The sequence below is a fragment of the Brachionichthys hirsutus genome, chromosome 8 (assembly GCF_040956055.1).
Source record: "Brachionichthys hirsutus isolate HB-005 chromosome 8, CSIRO-AGI_Bhir_v1, whole genome shotgun sequence".
NCBI lineage: Eukaryota > Metazoa > Chordata > Actinopteri > Lophiiformes > Brachionichthyidae > Brachionichthys > Brachionichthys hirsutus.
In genome coordinates, this window is record NC_090904.1 from 3829178 (window position 1) to 3856593 (window position 27416).

Consider the following 27416-nt stretch of genomic DNA (forward strand, 5'->3'; position numbering starts at 1 on the left):
TAAAATAAAATAAGAGAGACAGAAGAAAATAGCTCACATTGGCTTGAAGAGGCAACCCAGCTTCTTGGTGAAGTGCTCCTTTGAGATTTTACATAGCAGCCTCTTGACCATTGCTGTCTACCTTTATCAAGTTTTACTGCATTCGCATAGATGTGAACTTTCCCATCCAGTATAGAATGAGTCCAATGCAGCAGAACATATCTTTGTGTAAAGTCCATCTGGGACACAAACTCTTGGAAACTGATCTTGGCTCAGCGTAATAAAATTCAATAGTAAATGTAACTTTATTTGTACCCGAAGGCAGAATCGGTTTACAGCAGTTACGCTTCAACTGCAGTCCGCCGCTGGTCGCAGCGTGCGCATGCACCCGGGCAATGCGGGTGAAGTGTCTTGCCTAAGGACACAAGGACAGCGTACACATGTGCCTGAGCCGGGGATCGAACCGCCAACCTCTCGATCATAAGACAACCCTCTCAACCACTGCGCAGTTTAGCTCACCGTTCATGCATTTAAAGCAGGCTGTGGTGGGTGGTGGGGCTCTTCACATTTAAGCCAGGGGCATATCTCTAAGTCTCTGATCAGACATAAATGAGAAAAGTGAAGTAAGTGATATCCCTGACGGCTCTTTTAATAGCATTACATGAGATTCCACTCGTGAATGATGTTATATACTCGTTGTATCGTTAGAAATAACAATAGAAATGCCAATCCTACAAAGCATCTAAACAAGACTGCTACGTATGTCTGCATGCGAGGACATAAACAACATGCATAAAACATGGCATTGACAGCAATTAGGCAACTTGACAGTAAAAACCGAGTCATCTGAATTTGACAGGCAGATAAGTTCTACAAGGCCAGTGAGTTTAATTTGAGGTCTGTTGCATTTGTTGAAAATGGTATTAAATGTTAATTTGAAACTAAGCATGGACACCACAAAGAAGACATGGAAAATAAATCAACTCAAATTTGGTTTGATTAATTTGGTGGTGGAGAACAGCTCTTTCTTTTAGAAAATTATCTTTTAGAGAATTATGTTCTGGTCACATTTTCACAGGTGGCTACACGGATCATTAAATGGGGTGAATTATGTATTTCCGCAGATGGAAAATTAAACTGAAAACAAGCGTGCCATTGATGGAGCAATGTGGATTTTCCCGCTGAATTTATGAATGACAGAACAACTACATGTGAGAAAACATCATCCAAAAAGAGGCTTTATTTATTTTCTCTCCTTTGAGGGTTTTCAGATGATGTAGACTGAAAGGAATTTATAGACACTACAATGCCACATTTAGACATAAAAAGTTATTTATAGAATGATAAGGATTCTTATTCATGCATCATATTTTATGCACATATTCAATCAGATGTAAGTTTTTTTTAAAGGCTGTAGTCATTTTATCTCTCTGAATTTTGAATATTTTACAACAATTAAGCTTCAAATAGAGAACTTGGATTCTGTGTGCATATGGACTGAAAAACGCTAAGTGTTAACTGCACTCCATTTTCAATATTATAGCAGTTCTTGTTATATCTTTCAAATATGTCTTTATATATATTCACAATAACTTGTGCCAAACATTTTCTTGCAAATAATTCAACATGTTTTACTACACAGACGGCCTTTAACAGGGAGACAGTATTGGCTTCCTGAGCCTAATGGAAATTTAACTGAGGGCCTCTAGATTGGGCCCTGCGATAAACTAGCAATTTGTCCAGGGTGTACGTACTCCTGTCAGCTGAGACAGGCTCCGGCGTAAACCGGTGACCCAGTTTCGGATAGGCGGCAATTACTGACCGAATCAATGAATGGCCTCAAAATTGAAGCCCAATTTCTCTGGAAAACACATGTTGTCGACTCAATCTAAAATCCTTCCTTATTCAAGATGATCAAGAGGTGGAATTTGTTTACCTGTGAAATGTTATGCAGAGGAATGTTGCTTTACGCCCTGGATTTGCTATTTTTGACTTTGAACAGCAACTGCAGTGAAGTCAACATGTAGTTTAGACTGATGGTGTTACTGACATAAATAAATACTGGTCCCAATTTCTGAGTGCTGTATATAAGGTATTGAGCATGTTGCATATACAAATTCTACCAACATTCATAACTGCATTTCCCTGGACATACAGAAACTCACATTCCAAATTTAAAGGAAATCAAAATATATTATCGTCCTTCTGTCAACAGCTGACTTTTAAGCATTCCACCATGGCAGAATTAAACTAGAAAAAGCACTCGGAGGGCACAGACCTCCACCAAGCAGCTCAATCTCCTCCTAATTAGATTTACACCATCCACATGGTGATCTGGTTCATCATCACAAGGTTCTAAATTGTTATTGGTATTTTTATACACCAACCTTGAAAAGTAAAAGTGAATCAGAGTTGATGGGATTTTCAATGTTAAAATTTGATATTTTTACTGACCTCATTCTGATGAAGATGAAATTCGGTGGCGAATTCCATAAACATGGATCATCACCAAAATTAAATCATCTGTTCCTGGTAATATTTCCAACATTTCCTGAAAATTCATCAATATCTGACCGTAACTGTTTGAGTTACCTTGCTAACGGTCAGACAGACAGACAAAAAACCAATGCCGGTGATTATATAACCCCTGCCTCGGCAGAGATAAATAAGCATTACAATACATTCAATCGACAGAACACTGCACCCCTATTGGGAAGTAAGACGTTGTTCTGCTCCTTAGATGTGGACAAATTAATGCATGCTAAATGTCACATGCAAGAGAGTACTAAAATACAAAACCCAGCACTCATGTAAAGATGGTTTTTGACCTATGTGAAGTATCTGCAATAACATTGTCACTATCAGAGAATAGATCAAAACCTCCAGCAGAAACAGAAGTCATTATGATGATGCTCATTTCATTTATGTGTATATTTTCCTTGACTGTGTGTATCTTTTTGTAGTAATCAGTTTGAGCTGCAACTGCTCAGCTGAAACCGCTTGTACAACACCTGATGTCAAGACACACACAGACACACACACACACAAAAACAAAGTATGTACACACTCATCTGATGGCTCTGTGTGGGGGAATATCTGCAACTCTCTCGCCATGGGGCTTGGCCAGTTTGCCTTGACATCACTTAGCAAGCTTGACTGTAAACTCATAACAGTAATTTAATTTGTCAAGACTGTAGGAGGGAAAATGGCAGCAATTTAGAGGAAGCTTCAATGTTGAAATGTCAGGCGGAATGTGTTTTCTGCATCACATAATAAATGAGCACCTAAATAAAAAATGTTAGCCTGCACTCAAATATCATTAACCTTCATTCATTATAATACATATATACCAATTTATTCTAAAGAAAGGGGTATAGCCTATATTTTATATTTTGATCTGAATAAGTGCAACATCAGTCTGCAATTATTCAAGAGTTTACCCCATGCAACGTATTTGCCGGCATCAGCTGTTAAAGTCCATGCCCTGATTGCAAACTGGCAGGTATCGTCCACAGCAGGTGGAGAGGAGAAGTGGCGTAACCTATAGGGTGCAGGGAGAACTCTAGTCGCATGACAACCACTCCCATGCGAACAAGCTTCGAGCTTGTAAAACATATGTCACCACTTACCCTTTAATCCTCAAACTTTTTTTTTTTTTTTTACCCATCAGCAACCACATCGTCTGGCCCATTGACTTCAACTGCTGCACTATAAAGGTTGAACACAAACTGCTGGTTGTCGTCATGCATTGGAGAAAGAAACTTAAGAGGGCTTGATTACAGAATAACCTGGGCTGGATCCAGCAGACGCATCAAAATGATAGAGGGCGAGGAGTAAAGTCAGAACTCTCGTTCTCAATAATATAGTATAGTTCAGTTGCTAATGTTTGCACATTACAGAGAAGGAGGGCACTGGGTGTATCACCTTACCCACACCAATCTGCAGCAGCACAGAAACATCCACTTAGAATTTGACGGGAAAGGATCATTTAAAAAGAGCCAGCAACGGAGTAGCAGCATCAAAAATATGGCGACACTCTTCAGTCTGTTCAAAGCTGCACAATGACTAAGGTCCAACATGCTTCACCCATGCAGTGGAATTCTGAAAAGTGTCACCCAAAACAACATCATCAAGAGGCTTGATGAAATGTGGCCGTGCAAAACAGCATCATCTAAACGCATATTGTCATTTACGGGAAATTAGTTTGGGGGGAAACACTGTCTAACATGTCCTTTTTCAAATTCTCACCATCACTATGCTCCATTACACCATCACCCAGAAGAGATTGGTTTAAATTATACTCAATCTCACCCTTCTCAGCCTTGGCATCCCATTTGGATCCAAGAAGGATCACTCCTCTGGGCTTTGAGAAGAGCTTTATGAGTCAGTGGGAGAGAAAGAAAATGAGTAATAGACTAAGGTTTTGGGTCTTACAGTTCCTTGACCATGAACAGTCCTCCGAAACAACAGACGCAACCACTGAGGCGGAGAAGTGAACATTTTGGATCCACGTCCAGTGTAGGATTATATTTTAAAGCCAGGTGAAGACTTGACAAAATGGCCAGAGATGAAACAATGTGAAAAATGGTGCAAATTTCCCTTTTTTTTAGGGCATCTACATATCTTAAAACTCAAATAAAGACGCACAGTTCCTCTGAAGACTAAAGGAAGAACACCATAGAAGAATCACTAGATGCAGAATATTGCTCGGATCAAGATCTGACTTTGTCCTTTATATATCTGTCCTTTTAAATCTGTCTGATTGATCCTTCCAATAGACAATCAAATTGTTTTAATAAAAGATAAAAAAACATTTTTATGGTGCACTGTCATTGTCAACCGTCTCTTTTGATATAAAGCAATATTAGCAATGTGTAATAATTATATTACCCTGACATCAGTTTCATAGACTTGAAGTGGGACCCACTTTACTGTCGTAAATATTACATGAGCCAAGCCATCGAGAAAGTAATTGACTTTTTAAGTTGGCTGATACTATTTCACTGTCTCTGAAGAGATTTATAATGTTGACTTACTGTACAAGACAGAGAGGGTAATCACTGAGACGTTTATCCTGAAGCTTCGACTGACTCTCATCCCCCAACACTGGGCAAGGTGTGCAATTGTTTTAGGGCAACTAAAGTCAGCATGAAAGTTTAATGGATAAAAGAGCAAAACGGGGGGGGGGGGGGGGGGGGGTATTTTTAATCTTCTGGAATAACATCCATGGAGAATCTAATGTTTCATTTTGAATGAGTCTTGTTGCATTTTATTTTCACCATTTTCTAATTAATTCTCTTGCCAAATTCCAGTCACTTGCTCCATCCAGGTTTTAGCTGAAATTAAAATGATTTACATAATGACAGAATATAAAATTTGCCATACAGAAATAAGACAGGCATCAAAACGGCTTTCCTCTGAGGGCGTACGGGGTACGAGCCACAGGAGAACGGAGAGGTGAAAGAAAGAAACAATAAAATGCAATTACACAGCTTCAATAAGCCCGAAATTCCGGCATGTACAAAAATACCCAGATAGGCAGTTCACATTACATTATTCAACAAAGCTATAAAGAACCATTCAAAGGCACAGTGAGCCTTACAACACCACAAATTGCCTAATTGCTTGTGTTTAAAAAAAAAAAAGGTAATTAGAATTTTACCGACCCGAGTGACAGCCTCACATTTCTAGATGTTATTACAAAATAGACTTATATTATAATGATAATGCCTGGCAATATCCATCATATAATATCTAATTTCATATGTCTCTGCTGTTCAGACTACCATTCCTGAGTGTTGGATGCATTGATGTTTGCAAGTAAATTGTTACTCAAGTGTTCATAAAAGCATATTTATCTTCATGACCTAACTAGTTTAAGTCAAAAACAGACACTATTCTCTGATTGTGTGTGACCAATGGATTATTTGTTGGACTTTGTTTGTTATATAAACATCAGATTTACACCATCATCTCAATAAGAATGGAAATGAAAATGTTCCAGGCAGCTTCTATCCAGATCCTACTGCAGTGTGTCTTTACCAGGGTCTCTGCACTGTGCTGCCATGCAGTTAATAATCTATGAAGGTTAAGTCTTCGTGTCTGCTTTTTCTCTTCCTTCTTCCTGGAATGTCAGAGTAGAAAGGAGCTCTGGAAGAAAAACATTATTTCAGTGCATGCAACACAATTTCAAGCATCAGTGCATGCTTCGAAAGCTACACAGACATTCACACAAACACACACTTTCAAAAGCCCCGTTAAACTTGCTTTCAAATCTTAGAAGCACAGTCAGACTGATAATTCCCTATTTGTAAGTCATTATTCATGACAGCAAGAATCAAAGGTAAACAAATACTGTAATACCCCAAACCTCAAGAGGATGTCTTTCATCAGGACTGATGTTAGTGATGCTTGAAGTGATCAAATTTGACTGACACTAAGCAAACAAAACGCTAAACCTCAAATAGAAGGGCATCGGTGAATGACGAGATGCAAACTACAAGGAAGAATATTCAAATATAACTTTGGTGCGATATTATTTGATAATGTTGAACTCTCATTCGGGAATCAGTGAAAATAGGGCTCTTTTGAAGTTAAATGCAGAGACATCATGTCGAGAGTGTTCACTCGATCCCTTCTTAAGCTGTGGAAGGTGGTGTGATGCAAGCCTGAAAGACAAAAACCAGATGGAGCAAAAGAGGAATGATGTCAGAAATCAGCTATAGGCTATCAATAATACTCAGATGCCAAGAAGTAGACCTGTTGCATGTGGTTTGGCCTTCTGTCATGAGTGCTATGGTCTTTTACAATCTACAAGGTCTCCAAATCAACAGTGAAGCTCTTGGACAGTGGGCTAACAAACTACATCAAGAAGTGGCCTTACAAACATCTTCTACAAAGGTTGCACACCCTCAAACTATCCCTAACCCGTCCCCAAACTAGGAGACTAGTGTACTAAAGCAAGAGTTATGATGACACAGAATGTTAAGCAAGGAGGATGGGGCATTATATTAACAGCAAGTCACCCAGCTCGGAACAGAGCCACAAGTTCCAGAGTGGAAGATGATGGCGATGGCGGAAACTGCAAGGCAGACAGAGTTGGTCTCTCCCTCTGTAAACAGGGACAGAGAAGATAGTGTGGACAGTTTGGAGACCAGCTGGAAATGCATAGAAACAAAGCCAGATAGTTTTAGAATCAGAATCCTTTGGAAAAAGGGGATATTTCTCCAAATGTTCAAGTATTAATTATTTTCTCAGTGTCTGTCCAGATGCATTGATGTGACTTGGTATCATCTGCATATCAACGGGCTAACACTTAAAAATAGCCCATATTTTCCTACAGCCAACATAGTTTCTAATGTAATTATCTGCACGCCTTTGGGCTGTGTGACGAAATCTACACTGACATAAACGAACATGCAAATTCTACACAAAAACAGCCTAAATGTACACCTGTGTGGTAAGCCCAAAACCAAAGCTCCTATGCCCCTTTTATTTTCACAGAAACAGAATTTCTTCCATTTAAAACTACAAATATTCAACCACTAAAATGACCATAGCCATATTAGGCTAGTCCTTATTAATGCAGCTACAGATTTCTAATCAAAGATCAAGGCAAGCTCTCCTAAACCAATTGCTGAAGGAGCCTCTTCAAAGACTGAAGGTCATTTTGAACTGAACTTAGAACACATTCTGCTCATGGACAGCCATTATAATAATTATAGCAGCATTGGTAATGTTTCTTTTTCCACAGTCGGTGTAGGTTTTTGACATAAAACGTGAAAGTGAGCTGCAAGAGCTGTACGCTGCTTTGCCCTTGTCTTTCCAGTATCTGCTGTACAAAATTTTATTTTGTGACCAATATTTTCAAAATTGTGGAAAAAAAAAGATAGTTATCACTTAAAATGGTAGAACAAACCATTGCCCTTGACAAGTTAGGTACTTGAACAATCCTGAGCTGAATTATGATAGCCATTTATGGAGCATCCAACCAATACAAGGAATTGTGGAGGATCGTGTGAAAAGGAAAACTTGGCATGAGGTGATATATGTTCTATCTATATACTGTAGAGACAAACGCAGTAAGGTGTGAAGCATTAGTGTCTCCCTAACCTCATGGGAAAAAGGATGTATGTATGAAACACCTCTCAGTAGACAGATCAGCTGCATTGACAACCATTCACTTCACCAATAAAAATACATGTGAAAGTTATTGATGAAGTGCTGCATCTTCAGTAGGACAATTTTTGCAACAGTCTTTTGAGTAAACCGTTAATAGATGTTGTTTAAAGTTGGATTAAATAATATTAGTATGCACTCTGTATTACAGGCCTTGATCAAGATCTGTAGACCGATTCTTCTGCATGTCGCTTGAAGGGCAGGCAAAAGCAGCCTTTTTTGCTGGGTTTTAAAATGACATCAAGCATGACTGTTTTCACATTTTGTGAATGTGACATTTTATTCCATTTTATCTGTCTCACAAGAGCTACATTTAAGTGACGAGGGATTTTCTTGAAAACATTTATGGTTGATGTGTGGTTGACGGTTGACACCAGCTCAGGTAGATTGATGCTTTCAGCTATGGAGGTGTCATCTAAAAGCTTTGCAGCGCTTTAAAGAGGCCACAGAAATAGCATTTCAAGGGCTTCTATAAAGAAACACGTGTCGCCTTTATGTCAGTTTATGCAAAGAATTCGGCTGCTATGACAAAAAAATAACAAAAGATGGAAGCACAAAGGTATTTGTCTGTGTTGCAGAGAGAGAGATTCTGCAATATTTTACCAGGACATTCATTTTGAAATGTCTCCTCATTGTCAATTATATTCAATGTGTAATACGCACTCCTAATAAAAATGTTTTTCCTCCTTGTGAATTTAAGGCTGTGGAAAAATGCACTTCCAAACACCCACACCAGCATTGTGTATGTAAAGAAACTATGCAGCACGAATGTTCTCCACATTCTGCAGCACTAAGCCTGAATGAAATCTATGGCTTTGAGTGGCCGAGACGCCGTAGAGGCACATAACCATCATTCGATATGTTAATGTTCTTTATTTGATATATTTTACATATTTACCTCCACCGAGGCGGGGGATATGTAATCACCGCCGTTGGTTTGCTCGAAAAGTTACGGACAGAGCTTGACAAAAGTTTTACAGGAACAGATGATTACATTTTGGTGATGATCCAGAAGAGATCCTGGATTATGGATGAGTTTGAAATTTCCGTTAACATTGCAGTCAGTGGAGCTTCAAAATGTGTTCCTCAATATCTCGGTTGATTATTGACCAATGTTCATGTAATTTGACAGTCATGTCGGGTCAGGCAATAATGTATGGAGATGATATATAGCAGGACCCCATCGATCTAGTCAAGGACAGGAGAGGAAATGTGACACAGGAGCAAGACAAAATTGGGTATCAGCCGCAGGCAAAACTAAAGCTCTTTTTACGCAACGCGTACTTCCTTTATCTTACGGACTGCAATTATAGGCAAGGACCTGTCCATGTCACAATTTTAAATGCTCAAAAGCCACTGGCGTTACCTCTCAAATGCCAAATACTAATTTGTATTTGATTCTTAAAATTCTTAATACCATTTTCCATTCTGGAGTTATTGGCCATTGAAGAGTGGCAGATTTCAATGTCAGGGTTGGCGGTAAATGTTTGGGTTATAGAAAACGTCTTTAGACGTTATTGGCACTGAAAGAGTTAATAAATAATTATTTGGATGCGTTATGCACGCATATGTCCAGAGCCAATGGATCACATCTAAAGGATGTCTTCGTAATGTGGATTTTAAAAAAAAATAAAGGTTTGCGGACAGTATCAACACATCAAGGACAGTTATCTGCAAATACATTCAGCAAAGAGTGAAACAAGTGTTATTAATAATTCACCTCTCAACTTTGAAGATTTTTCAGCACAAGGAGTAAAAGAACAACATCTGAAAAAGCATATGTTTACATATTCCCCTGCATTCCACACCAGGGGAAAATCTCTTGGTATATTTGACTTGCTGTACATATTTCTCACTGCCATGCTTATACATTTTATTTTATTTATTCTTTTGGAACTTGTGGGATCGGAGTGGGTGAGGCGAGTGGCCTTTATCTGTGGGAGTTGTGATAGCCAAGGAGGCAAATCCTCACACACCAGCAAACCAAAATGAAGACGACAGCCAGCGGATGAAGCGTGCAGCAAGCTATTGATTCCCTGCACAGTCAGAGGAGGTACTTGTAACTACGATGTAGTTCCGACACACTCATGTCCTTGTTACGTCTCCTTGTTGAGAATAATGCTGATGTTATGCTATAAATTCAAGGTATCCTCAACTTCTCCAGCCAATAAAAAACAAACAACTCTTTCACTGGTCACCCTTAAAGCATTGCTGATGGTGGTCTGGCCATTAAATATAGTGCAGGCTCTCGTAGTGCACAATCTGTTATCATCTAACAGAGGGCTGCAGGCTAATTCAACATTTAAAGTTGAATGAAGGTATAGCCAGGCTTCCGCAAGGGCCACCTGCTCAGCTATAATCTAAAACAGAATCAATATAACCAAAAAAGCCTGAAATATACTCTTGTGCATCCATTTTTATTTCATGGGAGTTCTGCACCCTTATAGTACAGTTGTTATAAACAACCAATGAACACGCAATGTTCAGAATCAGCCTGTCAGAGTGCTGCATTTGCACGTCTTGTGGTCCAACCGGTTTTGTTGATGCAGCCCCCCGTGTTTCATCAATTGCCATTACCCATTCCAGTACAGAGGGAAGAGTATACTTTAACGGCACACACTTGCCGCCTCCCCCGTAGAGAACTGTCAATCACCAGGTATCTATCTCCATAACTAATGATGGGTCTCATGTTGCCTTTGGAGTTTGGGGGAAATAGTCTGATTTCTGAAAGTGGATTGTGATGTTAACATGTGCAGGCTATCTCTGAAGAATGACATTGTATCTGACAGCGATGGGAGATTAATGGGCTTGTTTGCCTTGAAAAGGACAAAAGTGACTGGGGGCTGCACTCCTCTGAATAAGCTCTTATTTATTAACCTCGACTCTCTCAGCATTAGTCACATGACATCTGGCCAACCAGAGGACATTGTTTAGTTTCTTTAAAGACACATGTATTTGCGGCCTAATGCGTGACTCTGACTGTGGCACTCATGCTGACCTATATTTGTGTATATCCATCCGGACCATGACATTTGCTTGTCAGCTGGCAGATGCTCTTGGGCCAGTGGTTGATTAATATTGCAATGACAGTATATGACTTATGCTGCATATTGATAAAGACAGTGATTTAAAATGCAAATTTTAATTCTGAAATGTCTTCATGTTTGAAGTTTAATCAACTTGATTTCTTTCCATATTTATCCAGATAAGTTATCGATGTCTTTGTTGAATAGCACGTGCTTAAAATGTTATTGTCAGATTATTCGTTGTCATGAGTAAAATCATAAAATGCCAATTCAATACACTGTTGTCAAATGAGCAAAATTTGAATTTGCTAATTTATCCATCACTGCAGATTAAAGGAAGATGGCACCTGCATTGTTTTATATTTTGTCAAGTTGGTGCCACTTGAGTTCTAGAACCAAATTCTAAAAGTCTCGAGAAAGCTCTTTCGTCTTTCAGTCATACATAGCAAATTAGTTTCACACAAGACACATTTTTACCCCAAAATTAAATATTTATTTGTGTTCATCAATTTTCCATACATTTGCAGGTTAGGGTCGACATTTAGTAGGTCTTGGATATCAGTTGGCTGTGACCGGTCCATTCGTGACATGGCATCATTAATCGTGTCCCTCTTAATGATAACCAAAACCATCCTTTCGTCACAAGCCCCCCCAGTTTCCTCCCCCAAAGCAAAAAGAGAGGCAAAATAAAATATGTTTAGGGATTAAAATTAATTCAACATATTGTACAAATTCACACATAACTCTGGATTGAAAATGGTCTCTTTGTAGGATAAAGGTGGCGCCCAGCTGATGACCAGGAACAGTCTTTGTGTGTAGTGTTAAATCACTTCTGCTGTTTGTTTCTTATTGCCTTGCCGTGGAAAGAATAAGCAAATAAATTCCCGACACGCAATTGTCCTCAGTCTGTGTCCTCCAAAAACGTTTAGAAATGACGAAGATACAGCAAAACCATGTCGGCCTCCACCATTCAGATTGACCTGGCAGTTCTTTTTGTCACTCCACTTTTCGCTGTCTCTTTTGCTTCTGCCTCTCATCTCGCTGTTTCAAGTTGGGTATTTTACAAAAGTGTTCATAGAAAATAACTACAAATATTTTATTCTTCCCCAAATGACCCAGATGTCACATATGTGTCAGTATTCTTTAAAGTCCTCTGCCACTGTGGTCCATCGTTCTTTCGTCCTTTTTATACTTCGCAATGTCTCTCAATCTTTCCCCAACGTCATTCTCCTCTTATCTTTTCCCATTGGGCTCAAGGAGAGTTTACCGTTGCACGAGCGATAGTTACCGTGAATTAAGTAAATAAATACATAAATAAATGTGTAAAAACAAATAAATACATAAATACTGCCTCCTCAGATAAATATGCGTTTGAGACAGTTTGCCTTGGCCTGTTTTTAACTTTACCTATGCAATGTTAACGCTCTGTAGCCAAAAAAAAAAACACTTTTGGTGACTAGATGTGTCTCACAGAGCATCACCAGAGCTTTCATCCAAAACCTCTCAGAAAAAAAGAAAGAAATATATATAAAATAAATTAGAGTTTTCTTCCAATAATGTAAAGAGTTGGTGCCCTGCCTTCAAATACAACAATGCTGGCTCTGATAATCGCAGAAGACCAGGAGGTGGGAAGAAGAGGCAAAGAAGGAGAAAGAAGTGGGCGATGAACCGTCTCTCTGCAAAGTGGAATATATTGTGCTAGGATCGCTCTTCTTCAGGGTTTCCTGGAGCGTAGTAGCCTGCCAGTTGCCTGAAACGTGGACCCCAGTCGCTGAGGTAGGAGAAATCCTGCTCTGAGGCGGTGGAGCGCGTGTGGATGGAGCTGAGTGAAAGGGCTGGTGAACTGGTGCCCTCGAAGGCATACGTCTGGAAGGAGTCATACGGTGGCACCGACAGGTCAACGTCAGCCTGTTCCACCTTCTTCCGGATGTAGCCTTTAAATAGGGAGAAGTCTGCTGCAGGTCTCTCTGCAACGCCGCCCTGTATCCACTGAGGCAGTGAGCGGATGTCGGGGCCAGAGTCGCAGCTCTTGGCCTCTGGGAAGTCATAGTGGTTCCTCAGGGCGCTCATGTCGTAAGCGTGAGTGTCCTGCTCCCCGCCACCCTCATCATTGTACTTGATAACATTATCCCTCATGTCCTCCTCATCCTCCGCCATCCTCTGTCCCTTCCTGTGGCGTTTCAGGGTCAGAATCAGCAAGACGAGGACTGTTGTAGAAGGAGAGGCAACAAGACAGACAAGGAGAATAAATGGTATGACATGCAAGTTAAATCAAAAATGTTTGCAAAAAATTAAATTAAAAAATCCCAACAGGTTAGAATTTGTCAGATCAACCTGATTGGTAAGCAAGGAAAAGTCAAGTTTCTATTAAAGATGGTTTCTGAAATGCATCTTTATAGCTTTGGTAAATTAGACATGCAGGGTCCACCTTACAAAATTAGAATTCCTCTTCAACTTGCTGACAATGGCAGAAAAGGCACACCAATCTCACATTTGGGGATTTCTGTACTAAAGGATACCATTGCATTACTGGTTCAAGCTGTGTAGAGCTGACCACTAAACATTCCTTCCTTCCTTCCTTCATTTACTTGAAGACAAGACCATTACTGAAACGTCTCATCTTCAAGAAAGCCGTTTATCCAAATCCAGGTTGCGGGTCTATGCTGCAGCCTCTCTCAGCTGACTAAGGGGCAGAGGCCGAGCACACCCTGGATAAGTCGCCAGTGGCAGGGCACCTTTAAACATGCACATTGGATTATAGATGAACACCATTTTCATCAGAAAGTTTTTCACTATCTCCATAATAACTTGGATTTCCCCTCTCAGGACGAAGGCACAGCGGGAAACGCTCGTATATGACCAATTTTTACATTATAAATGCATGAATATTGATTTTTTTCGCTTCTTTTTTTTACAATACAGATTGTAATGAGAAATATGAATTGGAACGCTAAACTGAGACCAATCCATGCATCAATAGTCATCCAGTTCTAAAGACATTTGGGGCTCCATCATTGCATGAAACTTGAGGAGACGCCTATGACGATAAAGAAATACTGTACTTCTAAAAGTAAGTCTAAATTTAAAAAAGTGAAACTATTGCGACGGACCACATCATGTACTAATGACAGTAGAAGAAAACAATGGCTTTATGCACAGACTAATTAATGAGGGTCTCATCTCAGCTTAGTTATTATTATGAATGGCTACATTAGTAATTATACAAGTTTCACTCAGGCACTCTGCGTTTATCATTAGCTGCACCTTTCATTCTGCAGCCTCTGTCAGAGCTCAGGCATCAACTTCCAGTTTAAGTGATTATGTAAACATGTCACAGGCAGCCATGAAATAATAACGCATGATCGGGAGTATGAAAAAGATAATGCACAATTAGTTACTCCAGTTTTATGGATCAACAGCAATTATGCTACCTTAGGTAAATTAATTAACAAGTAAAGCAAAAATGTGGATGAGATTATGTATATTACATGACAAAAAAAGTCAAAAAAGGACATAAAACATTAAGTGAAATAATGATAACAATAATGATGATGCTGTAAATATATGCTTCTATATCTATATAAAATCCCCTTCCCACCCTCCTTTCAGGACAATGAAGAATGACTCTGAAAGGACGCCAGCAAAGGGACATTTAGATAGATCATTAACCAGTAGGTACCATGCATCTTCGGAAACTGATAGCCTGCTGCCTAAAACAAATGCCTACAAGCCCACAGAGATAAAAAGACTATCGCTTATAATGGGGCCCTGTGCTGTCTGGAATGACACAGCTTGCTTGAATCCACTAGCATAGTCATCCATCCACGTTTTAGAAATGAAACATGCTTTGCATCATTGCACAGTCAGACAACATCAATGTCAAGGCATTATATATTGTGTAAAAATAAAATAAAAAAATGCACGTTTAAAACAGGTGTGCATGACAAACACAATGGATGCACTCTTTTAAAGTGACCTTGAAAAAAAAAAAACACCAGCATTTCTTTTTTGTCCTCACCAGCTTCTGGCATCCCTTTGTTTCTTTAAAAAACAAACAAACTGTTTTTCTCCTATGTACATAACTTGTTGTGGTTCCATGGTGATTGTCTTCATTTGGTGTAAATGGCCTTAGAAATAACCTGGGGAGTGACCCCCCCCCCCCCCCCCTGTGTGTTTTCTGTCTAAAGAAATGTGCCAGACAAAAGATTTTTGCAGCTTGTGAATGGGTATTTTGTGCAGTATTTCTGGCTGATTTGCTACAGTAGTTCTCATCTTATATTGCTTACCAGGCTCACTGAGAAATTGTTACCGCTGAACATAGTGTTTATTAGTCTCTTCCATGGATGTGGCAAATCGATCGGTCCAGGGTAGAAAGGGCTAAGGTCCTCAGTAAATTGTGGCTCACATTCCTATGCTTAGCAAGAGCTGAGACAATTACTTTAAATTCACTATAATGAGGGGGAGGAGGGTGGAAATGTGACATTAGCAACCCCTGTATGCTTTATGTGAAAAGCAGAGGCTTCTCCAGTAAATAATATAAGGTGTAATCAGATAAGGAGGGTTTTTCAGACATGAGCTTAACTGATTACATGTTAACACTACCAACTCTAAGATACACAGATGCTCCAAATGGAAGATGTAAGAAAACTATTTAACGTGGAGATTAGCATACCATGTGTTAATGTCCACCGTGTGCAGAATTTAGCTTTGTCTAAGACAGCTACCTCCTATACATTCAAAGCCGGTCCCCATGTGTGCAGATGTTGTGATGAGCCTTCCTGACAAGAGAGTTAATTTGCCATTGAGCTACGCTGGATTGTCCCACCCAGGAGTTCATCAAAAGCAGATGGGAGGTAATTGGAATGAATGCCTGCAGATGCTGCAACACAGTGGAATGCATTCATCACATCAGACCAATAAATGAACTGATGGAAGGACTGTTTGTTTGTAAGGTAATTAGGCAGAAATTTGTTTTGATTTCTCTCATCAACCAACAATTTATGTAATAAAGGTGGTCCAGCCTCTGGAGAGATGGAGTATTGCCTGGATAGGGTGATAGATTATGTGTGTGTTTGTGTATGTGAAAATGAGGTCTGGAGGAATAGTGCATGGGGAGACTGGATTGCATTACTGTTAAATTGCGAGGATTGATTTGACATATCGTATGTAACTGGGCTTGGCATGCATCAGAAAACACACATACATGCAGAACGAAGGTTCGTTGTTATTCAGTGTGCAATCAGCAGTTCCTATATGCCTTCCTCTTTCCATTTCCCTCACCACGCTACCATTCTGAAAATACTGCTCCTGCCTTACAGCCTGAAACAGCTCTGATATTTTAGCCTCCACCTGATGACTGGCAGAATCCAAGTACCCAGATGTGCTCAGTCCATCTTCTACTAATCAGTATCAGTCACTCAAAGTGGTATCGCCACTTAGATCTAATTTACTTGCACTGCCTGAATGAAAATTCATTATTTTCATTAGAACGCCCAACAACAATATTGATTAAAACATCAACATGGGCATGTTACTAATCATATTGCAAACATGCAAAATGAAATCAGCATCTAAACCTGCCCTGATAAAATTAATGTATGTGATTCCATTTCTTTTTCTGTGTCGTGTCTCGCTATTTCCAGATGTTTCAAGGCCAGAGAACTGTTTGAAGCTCGGGCCTTTGATGGGATGTCATCCAGCCCTAGAACACGAAAACCGCTATCCGCAGACAAGCATGGTTATTTATAGCTTCAGATTTGTAGATAATATTTGTGTTGCTGTTGTTGTCGAGGCTTTTAAAGCCACAATGAATAAATGATGCCCTGCTTTTGAAGTTCACTCCACCATGATGGTTTGGTTAACAGGGGCAGATTTCTTTTCAACGACTCTCATTAGGAAACGTCTTACAAGACACATATACTGTCACTGGAAGTTATAGTTCAGATCGCCTTGTGTCAAACTCATCTATCATTCATTGCTGCCTAAAGTAAAATAAATGTAGGACACAAAACATTGTCACAGCGTAGTCGTTTCTTTCAGTCTCTGAGGAGTGGGACGCTCAGATGCACAGTAGGGGATAGAGAGGGTCATAAAATTTTCAGATATGACTATACTAAACCTGCTTGGTCTTTGAGTGTATATATATATATATGTATTCTGAGAATGCCTGGAAAGCTTTGTATATGTAAATGCTCCTGATCCAGGGTGTAAGAGTGCTGAGGCGACTGTTTTGCCTGTTTGCCTTCCCCTCTCATGCCTCATTTCATCGCGCCTTCATTCCATCTTTGCGTGTGTTGCTGGGATCAAAGTGACTTGATATCATAAACCCAGCTATCATTTTTGCCCCTCTTTCAACAAACGCTAACCCATCACTGTAACAGTGGCAAAAGTCAAACAGGGAAAACTGCTGAATGAAAGAAAAATGAACAAATTATCTCGTTTTTTAGCGTCACTCTTCTGAGTCTTCCATCACTGCGTGCGCAATTTGATGCATGAAAAATAGATCACTTCTAAAAGTGGCCAGTCCATTAAATACACATGCTCGGTAGCGTGTTTTCATGAGTCAAGGACACAGAGTTGTGTCTTTGGGTGCAGCTCCCAAGTCGTTTCTTTCAAACAATTCAGGACCATATTGAATACAATGCTGCTGGTGGTCTTGCTGGAACAGCTGAACTCAGCAATTAACCTAAAAAACAATATTAACAAACGGAACATGTCCACATTTTTCCAGTCATCCACCACTGATCGATACATTTATCTCCTCATGCATCCATCCATGCATACATTAGTGCATCCAGCTACTCACCTATGAGGATGAGCATGCAGACCAGCAGTGCTATAAGTGCCCCGGGGCTGAGAGCTGCACTCATTACATATGCAGTGGCATTGCAGGACTGGATGGCTCCCTCTGTGTAACCAAAGTAATATTAGTATTGAATTTAATAGTTCTGAATTAATACATTTGGACAAGGATTAAGCAATTAAAAAACAAATATTTCCTAACGGCAGAAATAACTTTTTGTCTACAAATGTCGCATCTTGTGTTGTTTTGTTTCCCTCAAATGAAGCTGACAAGAATTGCTTGTTTGGCATAACAATAGCATAGGTGACCTTTTAGCGGTGCTACCGGGGATGCAGATGGTGACATTGATGATAATGATAGTAATGTTGTAGCTCCCACAGTGGCTCTCACCTGTGTCACAGCCACAGACGTGTATGGTTAGGGTGCCCGTGGAGCTGAGGGAGGGGGGCCCACTGTCCACGACCAGGATAGGCAGGAAGTACACATTCTGCTCACGGCGGTTAAAGCCCGACCGTTGGGTCCGGATTCCAGCTGTGTCGTCTGAGTGGGTGTTGCGTTTGTGTGGGTCAGAGAGACAAAGTAAAGTGAAGCATTACAAATGAGTGACTTTTGGAAGAACAAAATTATTTTTTTCCAACCGCGGCAACATTAATGAAACTCCATCCACTGTGAAATTTACCGCTTGACTTTGTCTTACCTGCTTTGAATTCATTGAAGAATTGCTATTACTGCCCTATTTGAAATTCCTAAAATGTCAAATAGATGAATAATAATTTTTCAGACCCGGGATTTGAATGTGTAAGGCATTTGTTATTTGATGCACAAACCAGATTTGGAAGTGCTTGTGAAAAACAAAACAGACATAATTTACCATCCTTATACATATTCTGAATAAATTATTTGGCATGCAATCATGCACAGTTCAAAAACTCTAGTTGAAGGGTAATGCAACTTTGGGCTTAATGATTCCACCATGTAGGCAAATGCGTGATTAACATTTATCATGTTTTTTTTTTGAGTGAGAGAGACACACTGTTTAAAATTAAATGTCACCGGTGTATATATGAGGGCTTTCCCAGAGACATAGATAAATGTAACTCAGGACACAAGAGGAGGCTTTGACAAATAGTCAGAGAAGCTTAGTGGGTAGACCTGCACAGAGGATAGCGAGCAATCCATCTCCCAGATCATATATCACACTCATCCACGTCACCCCGGAGCTTTTCTGGCACATGTAGAACAATCTTCATATTACTGTTTATGTCGGAAATATTGCACCCCTGAGTTTGTCCTTTTGACTTTTCCATGACATTCTTTTCCATGGTTGTCTGCTGTGAAACAGACTCTGTTTGTTGAAGACATGCTAATGTGTTTAGATTTAGGCATATTGGCATCTTAGATAGTCTTATCAAAAAAAGAAAAACATATTCTATAAATATTCCATCAAAATGTGTGTGTCAGCAGATGATGATTAATAATAAAAAAAAGCATTTCATTTCATTTCATTTTCATTTCATTTCAAAACATCCTTCCACATCCACCTTTCTGTTCTAAACTATAAATCAAAATGTCTTTTTTTTTTTTGCCTTTAAGAAAAACAGACCTAAAAGGAGGCTGGCATTGATTTACATGGTCATCACTAAAACAAGGATGAGAATCTACAGTCATTCCAGCAGCAATGTTGGGCTGTCCTCAAGCACAGCAATGATTTACCATAAATGCCACATGCCCATCCCCGCAATGCTAACAAGCTAACGATGCCCATGCAAGTTATCTTAGATCACCATTTAAACATTTGCTAATTGGCATAAAACATGATGTTGTAGAACTTATGATCGCAAAAATGTAACCGGTTTGGATCACAAAACAATATTTTTATGCCACTACAGAGAATACAAACCTGAAGAAAGTAATATTTGTCAAAAGTCAATCTGTTTCTATCAAATACACATTACAATTACACATATTTTCTGAAAAGTATTTATTTATTGTGAAAATGGGCCCAAGCAGTCAATGACATATATAAGGTTATAAAAATCTCACATTCATCCTTTCTTTTCAATGTACTCATTTTCATGCTAATCCAACAATGTCTGGGTTATTCTCTATTGAGTTATTTTACACATGGCCATTTTCCTTTTACAACGGTGACAACTTGTCCCATTAAAGCAACGTTTATTCGTTTAAGTTGAGGTTGTGCTCCACAGGCTTAAAAAAGTTTACCAACATGGAGAGAAAAAAGGCTTTTCATCATTGCGAGTCAAGGCTTGGATACATAAAGCAAGGCCATGATGAGGAAAGAAGAAGTGACAGATTGAAACTGACAGGTTGATAAATGTGTCCATGAAAAGAGACGCCACAGTGCATAAAATAGAGGTGGGAGGATAAAAAGCGAGTTGGCGGTATAGGGATGGGGGTTGGGCTGTTTGCGTTTCACCCAAATACACTATAAAGGGAAATACATTTGAAAAGAGGATGTGCAGTTTACTTTAAACATAAATGCCATCCCTATCCTTCCTAATGCTGTAATTTACTCACCATTTCAATAATTAATTTACCTGCACATTTATAGACACAAATACGAAACCAAATTGAAAAGTGTCTTTGTGTCTGCGTACTTTAACAGGCTGGACTAAGCAGCAAACTGAACTCCCTTCATACGGTGACATTTCTCGAGCGAAGTCTGTCCCCTGACATTTGCTTGGTGTCGGATCAATCTTGATTTCGCTGGGTGTCACGTACGCTTAGGCGCACACCTCTAATTGACGAATCTCTGTGTTTGCAGAAACACAGCATGCATGTCTTCCTCACAAGGCAAAGTCATTACTCTATGGCACATAGATCCTGAACACTGGGACCCCCCAGGGTTGCGTTCTCAGCCCTGCTCTCTTCACCCTCTTCACCCTCTTCCCCCACGACTGCTCTGCCATCCACTCCACAAACATGGTTGTGAAGTTTACGGACGACACCACTGTGGTGGGTCACATCTCCAACAACGATGAGACCCACTACAGAGAGGAGGTCCAGAACCTGATGCTGTGGTGCTCGAGTAACAGCCTTGTTCTGAACACCAGGAGGTCATAGTGGACTACAAGAGGTCCAGGAAGACTGAACACGCCCTCCTGTGTATACGAGGGGAAGCAGTGGAGCGTGTAGAGAACATTAAATTTCTGGGCATCCACATCTCCTCTGACCTCTCCTGGACACTCAACACCAGACACCTGGTGAATAAGGCCCAGCAACGGCTCTTCTTCCTCAGGAAGCTGAAGCGGGCTGGACTCTCCTCTGTGCTGCTTGCAAACTTCTACCGGGCCACGATAGAGAGCATCCTGTGTCTCAGTGCGACCGTGTGGTACGGCAGCTGCACGGCGCAGGACAGGAAGGACCTATCACGGGTGGTGAGGACAGCTCAGGGGATTGTGTCTGATTGTGATTGTGTCACCGTCTGCCTGATTTGGACTCTGCTTACACCTCCAGAGTCCAGAGGCGGGCCAGACGCATCGCCACAGACCCCACCCACCCGGGCCACAAACTGTTTGTCCCGCTTCCATCGGGGAAGCAGTTCAGGACAATAAGAAGCAGCACTGCGAGGCTCAGAAACAGCTTCTTCTCCCGGGCTGTGAAAGCAGTCGTTCCCTTGTAGCGATCTGGGACTCTTTATGCCTGCCCTGCTGTTGCTGTTGCTGTTTTGCACTACTGCTTGTGATTCACACTCTCTTTGTGTATATATATATATATTGTTTCTTTAAGAGAGAGAATTTAGTTTTTGTTTTTGATTATGTTCCGGTGTGTGCCTTAAGCCGTGGGCCTTTACACAATTTTATTATGTTCACATAATGATAATAAAGTATCTTGAATCTTAGAATAGTTTCTTACAAGTGTGCACATATGGATAAATATTGGGCTTGCGTGAAAAAGCAATTTTCACAATAACACTCACTCACAGGAAAATTATGTAAGGTTTGTAAAATTTCTAAAAGTGTAACTGATGTGTAAGCTCTTGACAATTCTCTTGAAAAAGATACAGCCATGAAAAAAATATTTAGTGACATGTTCAAAATAAATTGTATTTAATTATATTATTATTTTTGAAAATAATGCTCAATTTTAGCATTGTAGATTTTACTTTATTTCAAAAAAGGCTATATGATGATTTCATTCATTCATCTTCTTAACCGCTTTGTCTGTTACTTGGATGCGGGTCGTGTGGGAGTACACCCTGGGCAAGCCGCCAGTTCAGCCCAGGGCCACACAAAAGCAGACAATCATTCATACACAAACTCACGACTGTGGACAATTTAGTGGAACCAATTTACCTAAGTTCTTTGTCTTCGGTGGTGGGAGGAAGCCGGAGAGAACCCGGAGAGAACACACGCATACACGGTGAGAACATGCAAACTCCTCACAGAAAGCCGCAAGTCGGGTTCGAACCAGTGACCTATTTCCTGTGAGACAACCGCACCAGCGTGCTGTGACATTATTATTATTATTCATTAAAGTGTCATGATCTCTGGTGTGTTTTGCTTCCCTGACCTGTTTTTCCATGTCTTGCAGTGTGGGCGTGGCCACGGCAGAATCTGGAGACACACCTGCCATTCATTTGCCACTTAGAATTGTTTGGTATTTAGACCCTGCCCTGCTGACACGCCGGCGTCAGATTATGATTGAATGTTCCATTGCCACCCACCTTGCGTTTCCCTCAAGTCCATATCTATTTGTCCAGCGTGTTTTGCCTTCTCTTCTGCAACCGTAATATAAGATTTGTGTATTGTATATTTTGTCTTGGCAGTTTTTTTTTTATTACATCTTTTTTCCAGTGTTTGCCAGCTGTTAAGTATTTAGTATGTTGTTTGGGCTGTATTTTGCGTTGATGTTTCCTGAAGCCTCAGCCAGTCCAAGCCACAATTATTTTAAATATATGAGTAAAGGGTTTTTGTTGGATGTCTATTTGTGCCTCTGTCTCTGCATTTTGGGGCCCAACAGCTTGATCATTAATCCATGATATAGATGATTCTGCCATTTGTAAAAATCCCATAGTTCTTGATGTAATGCCACAGTTTATTTGAACAAGTGCACCCTTCAGACATGTCAAATAAAACTAAAAAGTATAGTTTATTTACTTAGAGCAATTAAAGAAAAAAAATATACTGAAAAAACGTCCTGGTTCTAAAACGCTGCAATAGTGGATGAAAGCAGTACAGCTGCAATGGCATATGTTGTGGAATCAATTAGCCAATCATATTCACATCTTGAACTTCTCCATGCTTATGTGCTTCATTGTGATCTTAATTAGTTTTGCTGTCCTGTGCTCATCACAAAATAAACGGGGATTCCTCCTTGTATCACAACACTCTAAAAATCCAATTATGCCAATAATGCCATTTGCACAGCCGTTTCCGTGAAAGACCTTTTCTCTGTCGCTCTCTCACCTTTAACATCCCATAAGGTGAAGTGTCGATTGCTGGAGGCTTCTGGAGCCAGGGTGAAGTAAAAGCGATGTCCAGATTGTGGCTCGTCTCGATCCACCACACTGATGGTGTGAATCAGCTGAGGAAGGACAGGAAACAAAAGCACAAGAAAGAAAAGAAAAAGGGCTTAGAGCTACTCCCATAAGAAAAAAAATATATCACACTTTACATTTCAGATGCCTCTTTCTTGAAGACATTGAGGTGGAGCCACTTAACTTGGATGTAGCAGAATCAGATGGCTTCCTGTGAACGTGCAGTTCAGAGCCTACAGTCACAAATAAATAAAAGCCCCTTTGTTCAGATGTCGACAGGATCACACTACAGAACCACAACTGCGTTATGAAATTGCTTTTCTCAAACAAAAATGAACTGACTCCTACTGAGAAGCTTCTGTCAGATGAAGCTAAGAACAAAATGCAAATGTGAAACCGAGAGCAGCAAGGGTCTTGTCCCTCCATTCAGTGTAATCATTGTGATCAGCATTGAAAGATAAAAACTCAACTGTGATCCAATTTTGAGAACTCTGTGCAGACACAATAAGGTGAGATAAGCTTCACTGTGAGCCGGACAGAAATCCAACACCCCGTGGAAACCCTTTCACTTTAACACAGACTTCTCTGTGACAGTTCATCCCGCTCTCATTCTAATCTGCAGCCGGCGTCAAACCACAAACTGCTAAATTATATTTTCACATTACATCCGTCTGCTGGTTTCTCCTCTGCCGGCGTGCTATGTTGCCCACATACTTCTTATATACTTCACCTGCTTTTTTTTTTTTACTGTGCAACAACAAAAACAAAAATGAAAATACACTTTTCGATGTAGTTGTAGAAAATGCAGCAAAGACATTGCAGGCGACATATGGTGCGGAACAAATGCAGACTTGTTGGAATATGTTCACCTGTCAATCTGCTCAAAATGAATGGAAAGAACTGCAGCGCAGCACGACAAGCCAAGCTAATGAATGTTGTTCTCAGCAAGCCAAAGAAATAATAGCAGACGCATGCAAAATATGCAAAAAATTCATAACAAGGTTTAAATAAAAATCTGTTTTTTGTTTGAGAAAATGAAATGTATATTTCCTTATACAATACTGTTTCACACTAGAGAAGGTTTAAAATGCTGATTGTAAGATCCGATTGTATCACGCAGATAAGGAGAGCGTGCATAATGTGATATGTCTGTTGTGACACATAGTTAAGGTTGATACACCAGGAGTCACCCAGCTATAAAGGTCTGAAGGCGACCGAGTACAGAATAAAAAATAAATAAAACAGACAAAACAAGAAGGGCAGACTTACTCTTAATTAATGGATAGTCTAAACACTAAAGAAAATAAAGAATATACTGTATAGTACAAAGTGGAAGAATTCAGAACTGAGAGTTAAAGATTAAATTAAATTATTATTATATCAATTAAGAAATTGAAAATTAAGATGCAATAGGAATCCTTTTCTTGAGGTGCCTTTCATGTCCTAAAAGCAGTGAAGAATTAACTTTGCTGGTAATCCTCATAAAAACAGAGCCAGACTATCTGTTTAGAGGCATGCATTGCACAAACACATACTTGATGATGAGCAAGTTTCTTATCTTGTCTACAAAGCAAGTGAAGGCGTTCCCTGAAATGTCAAGTCCGAAATATAAACAAAGCACAAAACCTATTTTTCCTTAAACAATACAAAGATACATTTAAATATAATTGTTTGCAAAAGTGTGACTCGGCATATGTTGTTGTCTCTATCACAGAATGGTAAAGACATTTTATTTTGTGCAACCCTGAAATCGGATCCCAACATTTCTTTTTAATTAGAATTTGGAACACCAGTAAATTCTAACAGTTTTCTCGCTTAATGTCCCAATAAGCAGTTCGACCAAAAGACCAGTATCATATTGCAGCAAGAGAAGATACCATTAGCAGCACCTATAAACGAACAACCAATCAAACATCAGTCCTTCTCCTTCATCGCTCCGCTCACCATCCTCAGCCTCATCTCTCTTGTTATGGGTGAGATTTGCCCTTCCTGGGGTTGTTTGTCCTTTGCCATTATCTTCTCAGAGCATCTCCTCTTGTTTTTGTCCTTCATTTCCAGAATGCTCATTATTTATCATATTTGGCAAACAGCCCATTCAAGCAGCAATAATGTAGATATACAGAACTCCACACTTTTGTCAGACGCATTTTTCTTTTTCTTATGTATAGGCTTGAATGGTGGGTCTATTTTAAACAGCTTTATTATTTAGCAAACTGTGACTGAACAACATTCATCAGACCCACGGCTCAGGGAAGCTGCTTTGAATAACATGACTCCCTTTTGTAATTAAAAAGATTTCTACCGGATGACTTCACATGCTTCTTCCACAACACGATGCAGAAACGTATGAAAATCAACCTCAAGTAAATTATAGTTAGATAATTGTCGCATTTGCCTCTGAGCCCAGGATAATATTAAATTATAATGTATATAGTAAATGAAAGAAAAAACAAAACAAATCCAAACAAAATTCAAAAAGGTTTACCACTGCAAATTTTAAATACCCTTATATCCATTTGCTTTGGTTTGATAGGAAAAAGAAAAGGAGAGTATCGGTTAGAACATTCTCAAAGTGACCAACAGCTTCATTCAGCATTTTTAATTGAATCCTCCTTCATGACTTGTGTGTTTGTCCTTGCTTATAAATGCAGACACGTTAAGCAGAAGCCCATTATGCATCCGTTACGTCCTGAACTATGAAGAATGCAAATGACTGAGTTGTATGGCATAGCAGCCATCGTCTCATCTTATCATTCTCTGAATCCGGTTCGCATTCGCATCAGTGTGGCGGTAAATGAATAAAGAGAATACATATCAATCTTGATTGACCGTTGAAGCTTCTTCTCTTTGAAGAACAGCCATTGAACAGTCATTAAAATGTGATAAGTGAGCCACGATCCACATCCTGCGACTACGGCCTCAGCAGGGGGCTTTCAGGAGGTATCTCAAGATGAAGGCAAACTGCTGGAGGTTCGCGCGAGTGTGTGGGAGTCTATTGAGCAGCTCGGGAAGCTCCCGACAGCACAATTACCTAATTAGATTTCTATCTAGCAGTCTCCTTCCCTGACCCCCGCCCCCCGCCTAAGTCTCTCACTTCTCAGGAAAGCTTGTAAGACAAGCACATCCCATCCACACTGGAGGTGCCTGAAAGGTCAAGGTTGTACGAGGGAGGCAGATTTGCCCATCTCAGCAAAAAAATAAATAAAAAAATATGCGTTGCTGTGCAGAATGAGACACAAACTATTAATGCGATGCAATTATCGTGCGTTTTTTAGAAGCATCACCGAGCTCATGTTGAGACTATGACTATGCAAAGTGGAGAACCTTACTTTTCAGTGATTGAGCCTTTTTAAGATTCCCCCTTCACACACAATCAAGATACTATCATCTGTTATCACCTAACCTGTTTGTCAGTTGATTGTTCTAAACAGCATATTTGACCAATTCATATGGGAAACTATACTCGGCGGAGAAACAACTACAACAAACAACAACATTGGCCTTAAACTACGTTCACAATGGACCATTTTTTATTGATTTTTATTTTTGTGGGTGCTGTCCCTCGGTGCCTTAGCTTTTTTCTGCCCTGTTTCTTTGTTGCTGTCACTTGTTCCAGCAACAATTAAACCGACAATTAAACCGATTTGTTATTCAAGTGATCACAGGGATTCCCGTGGAATTTCTGCACCTGGAAAAGGATCTAGATCTTTATTTGTATCGCTGTTGCGTTCCAGCATGTCTGACGTTGTCACTGCAGTGAGCTTGTTGCAGGTGCAGTGTTACACAAGTGCCGTACGGCCAAGCGCCGCTGGGTTTGGGGACACAGCATCCTCTAAATGCACCCTGATTTCTGTGAGTACCATTGGCTGTTCCCGGAGCAGTGGCTGGATACCGACTACGACCCAGTTTGATGAGCTGTTGGCGAGCGTCG

The 27416-nt window shown here is 40.0% G+C and overlaps 1 protein-coding gene across 1 annotated transcript in view; it reads right to left on the reverse strand.

Annotated features, from left to right (window-relative positions):
* Positions 1 to 12881: 12881 nt before the first annotated feature.
* LOC137898897 (cadherin-22) overlaps positions 12882 to 27416 on the reverse strand; it is a 51768-nt gene continuing 37233 nt past the window's right edge. The window contains exons 9-12 of the mRNA XM_068742951.1: positions 23415 to 23532; positions 18376 to 18525; positions 17989 to 18090; positions 12882 to 13390 (exon numbers count right to left, since the gene is read on the reverse strand). Of these exons, the coding sequence (XP_068599052.1) occupies positions 12882 to 13390; positions 17989 to 18090; positions 18376 to 18525; positions 23415 to 23532 (879 nt within the window). The remainder of the gene's footprint in view (positions 13391 to 17988; positions 18091 to 18375; positions 18526 to 23414; positions 23533 to 27416) is intronic.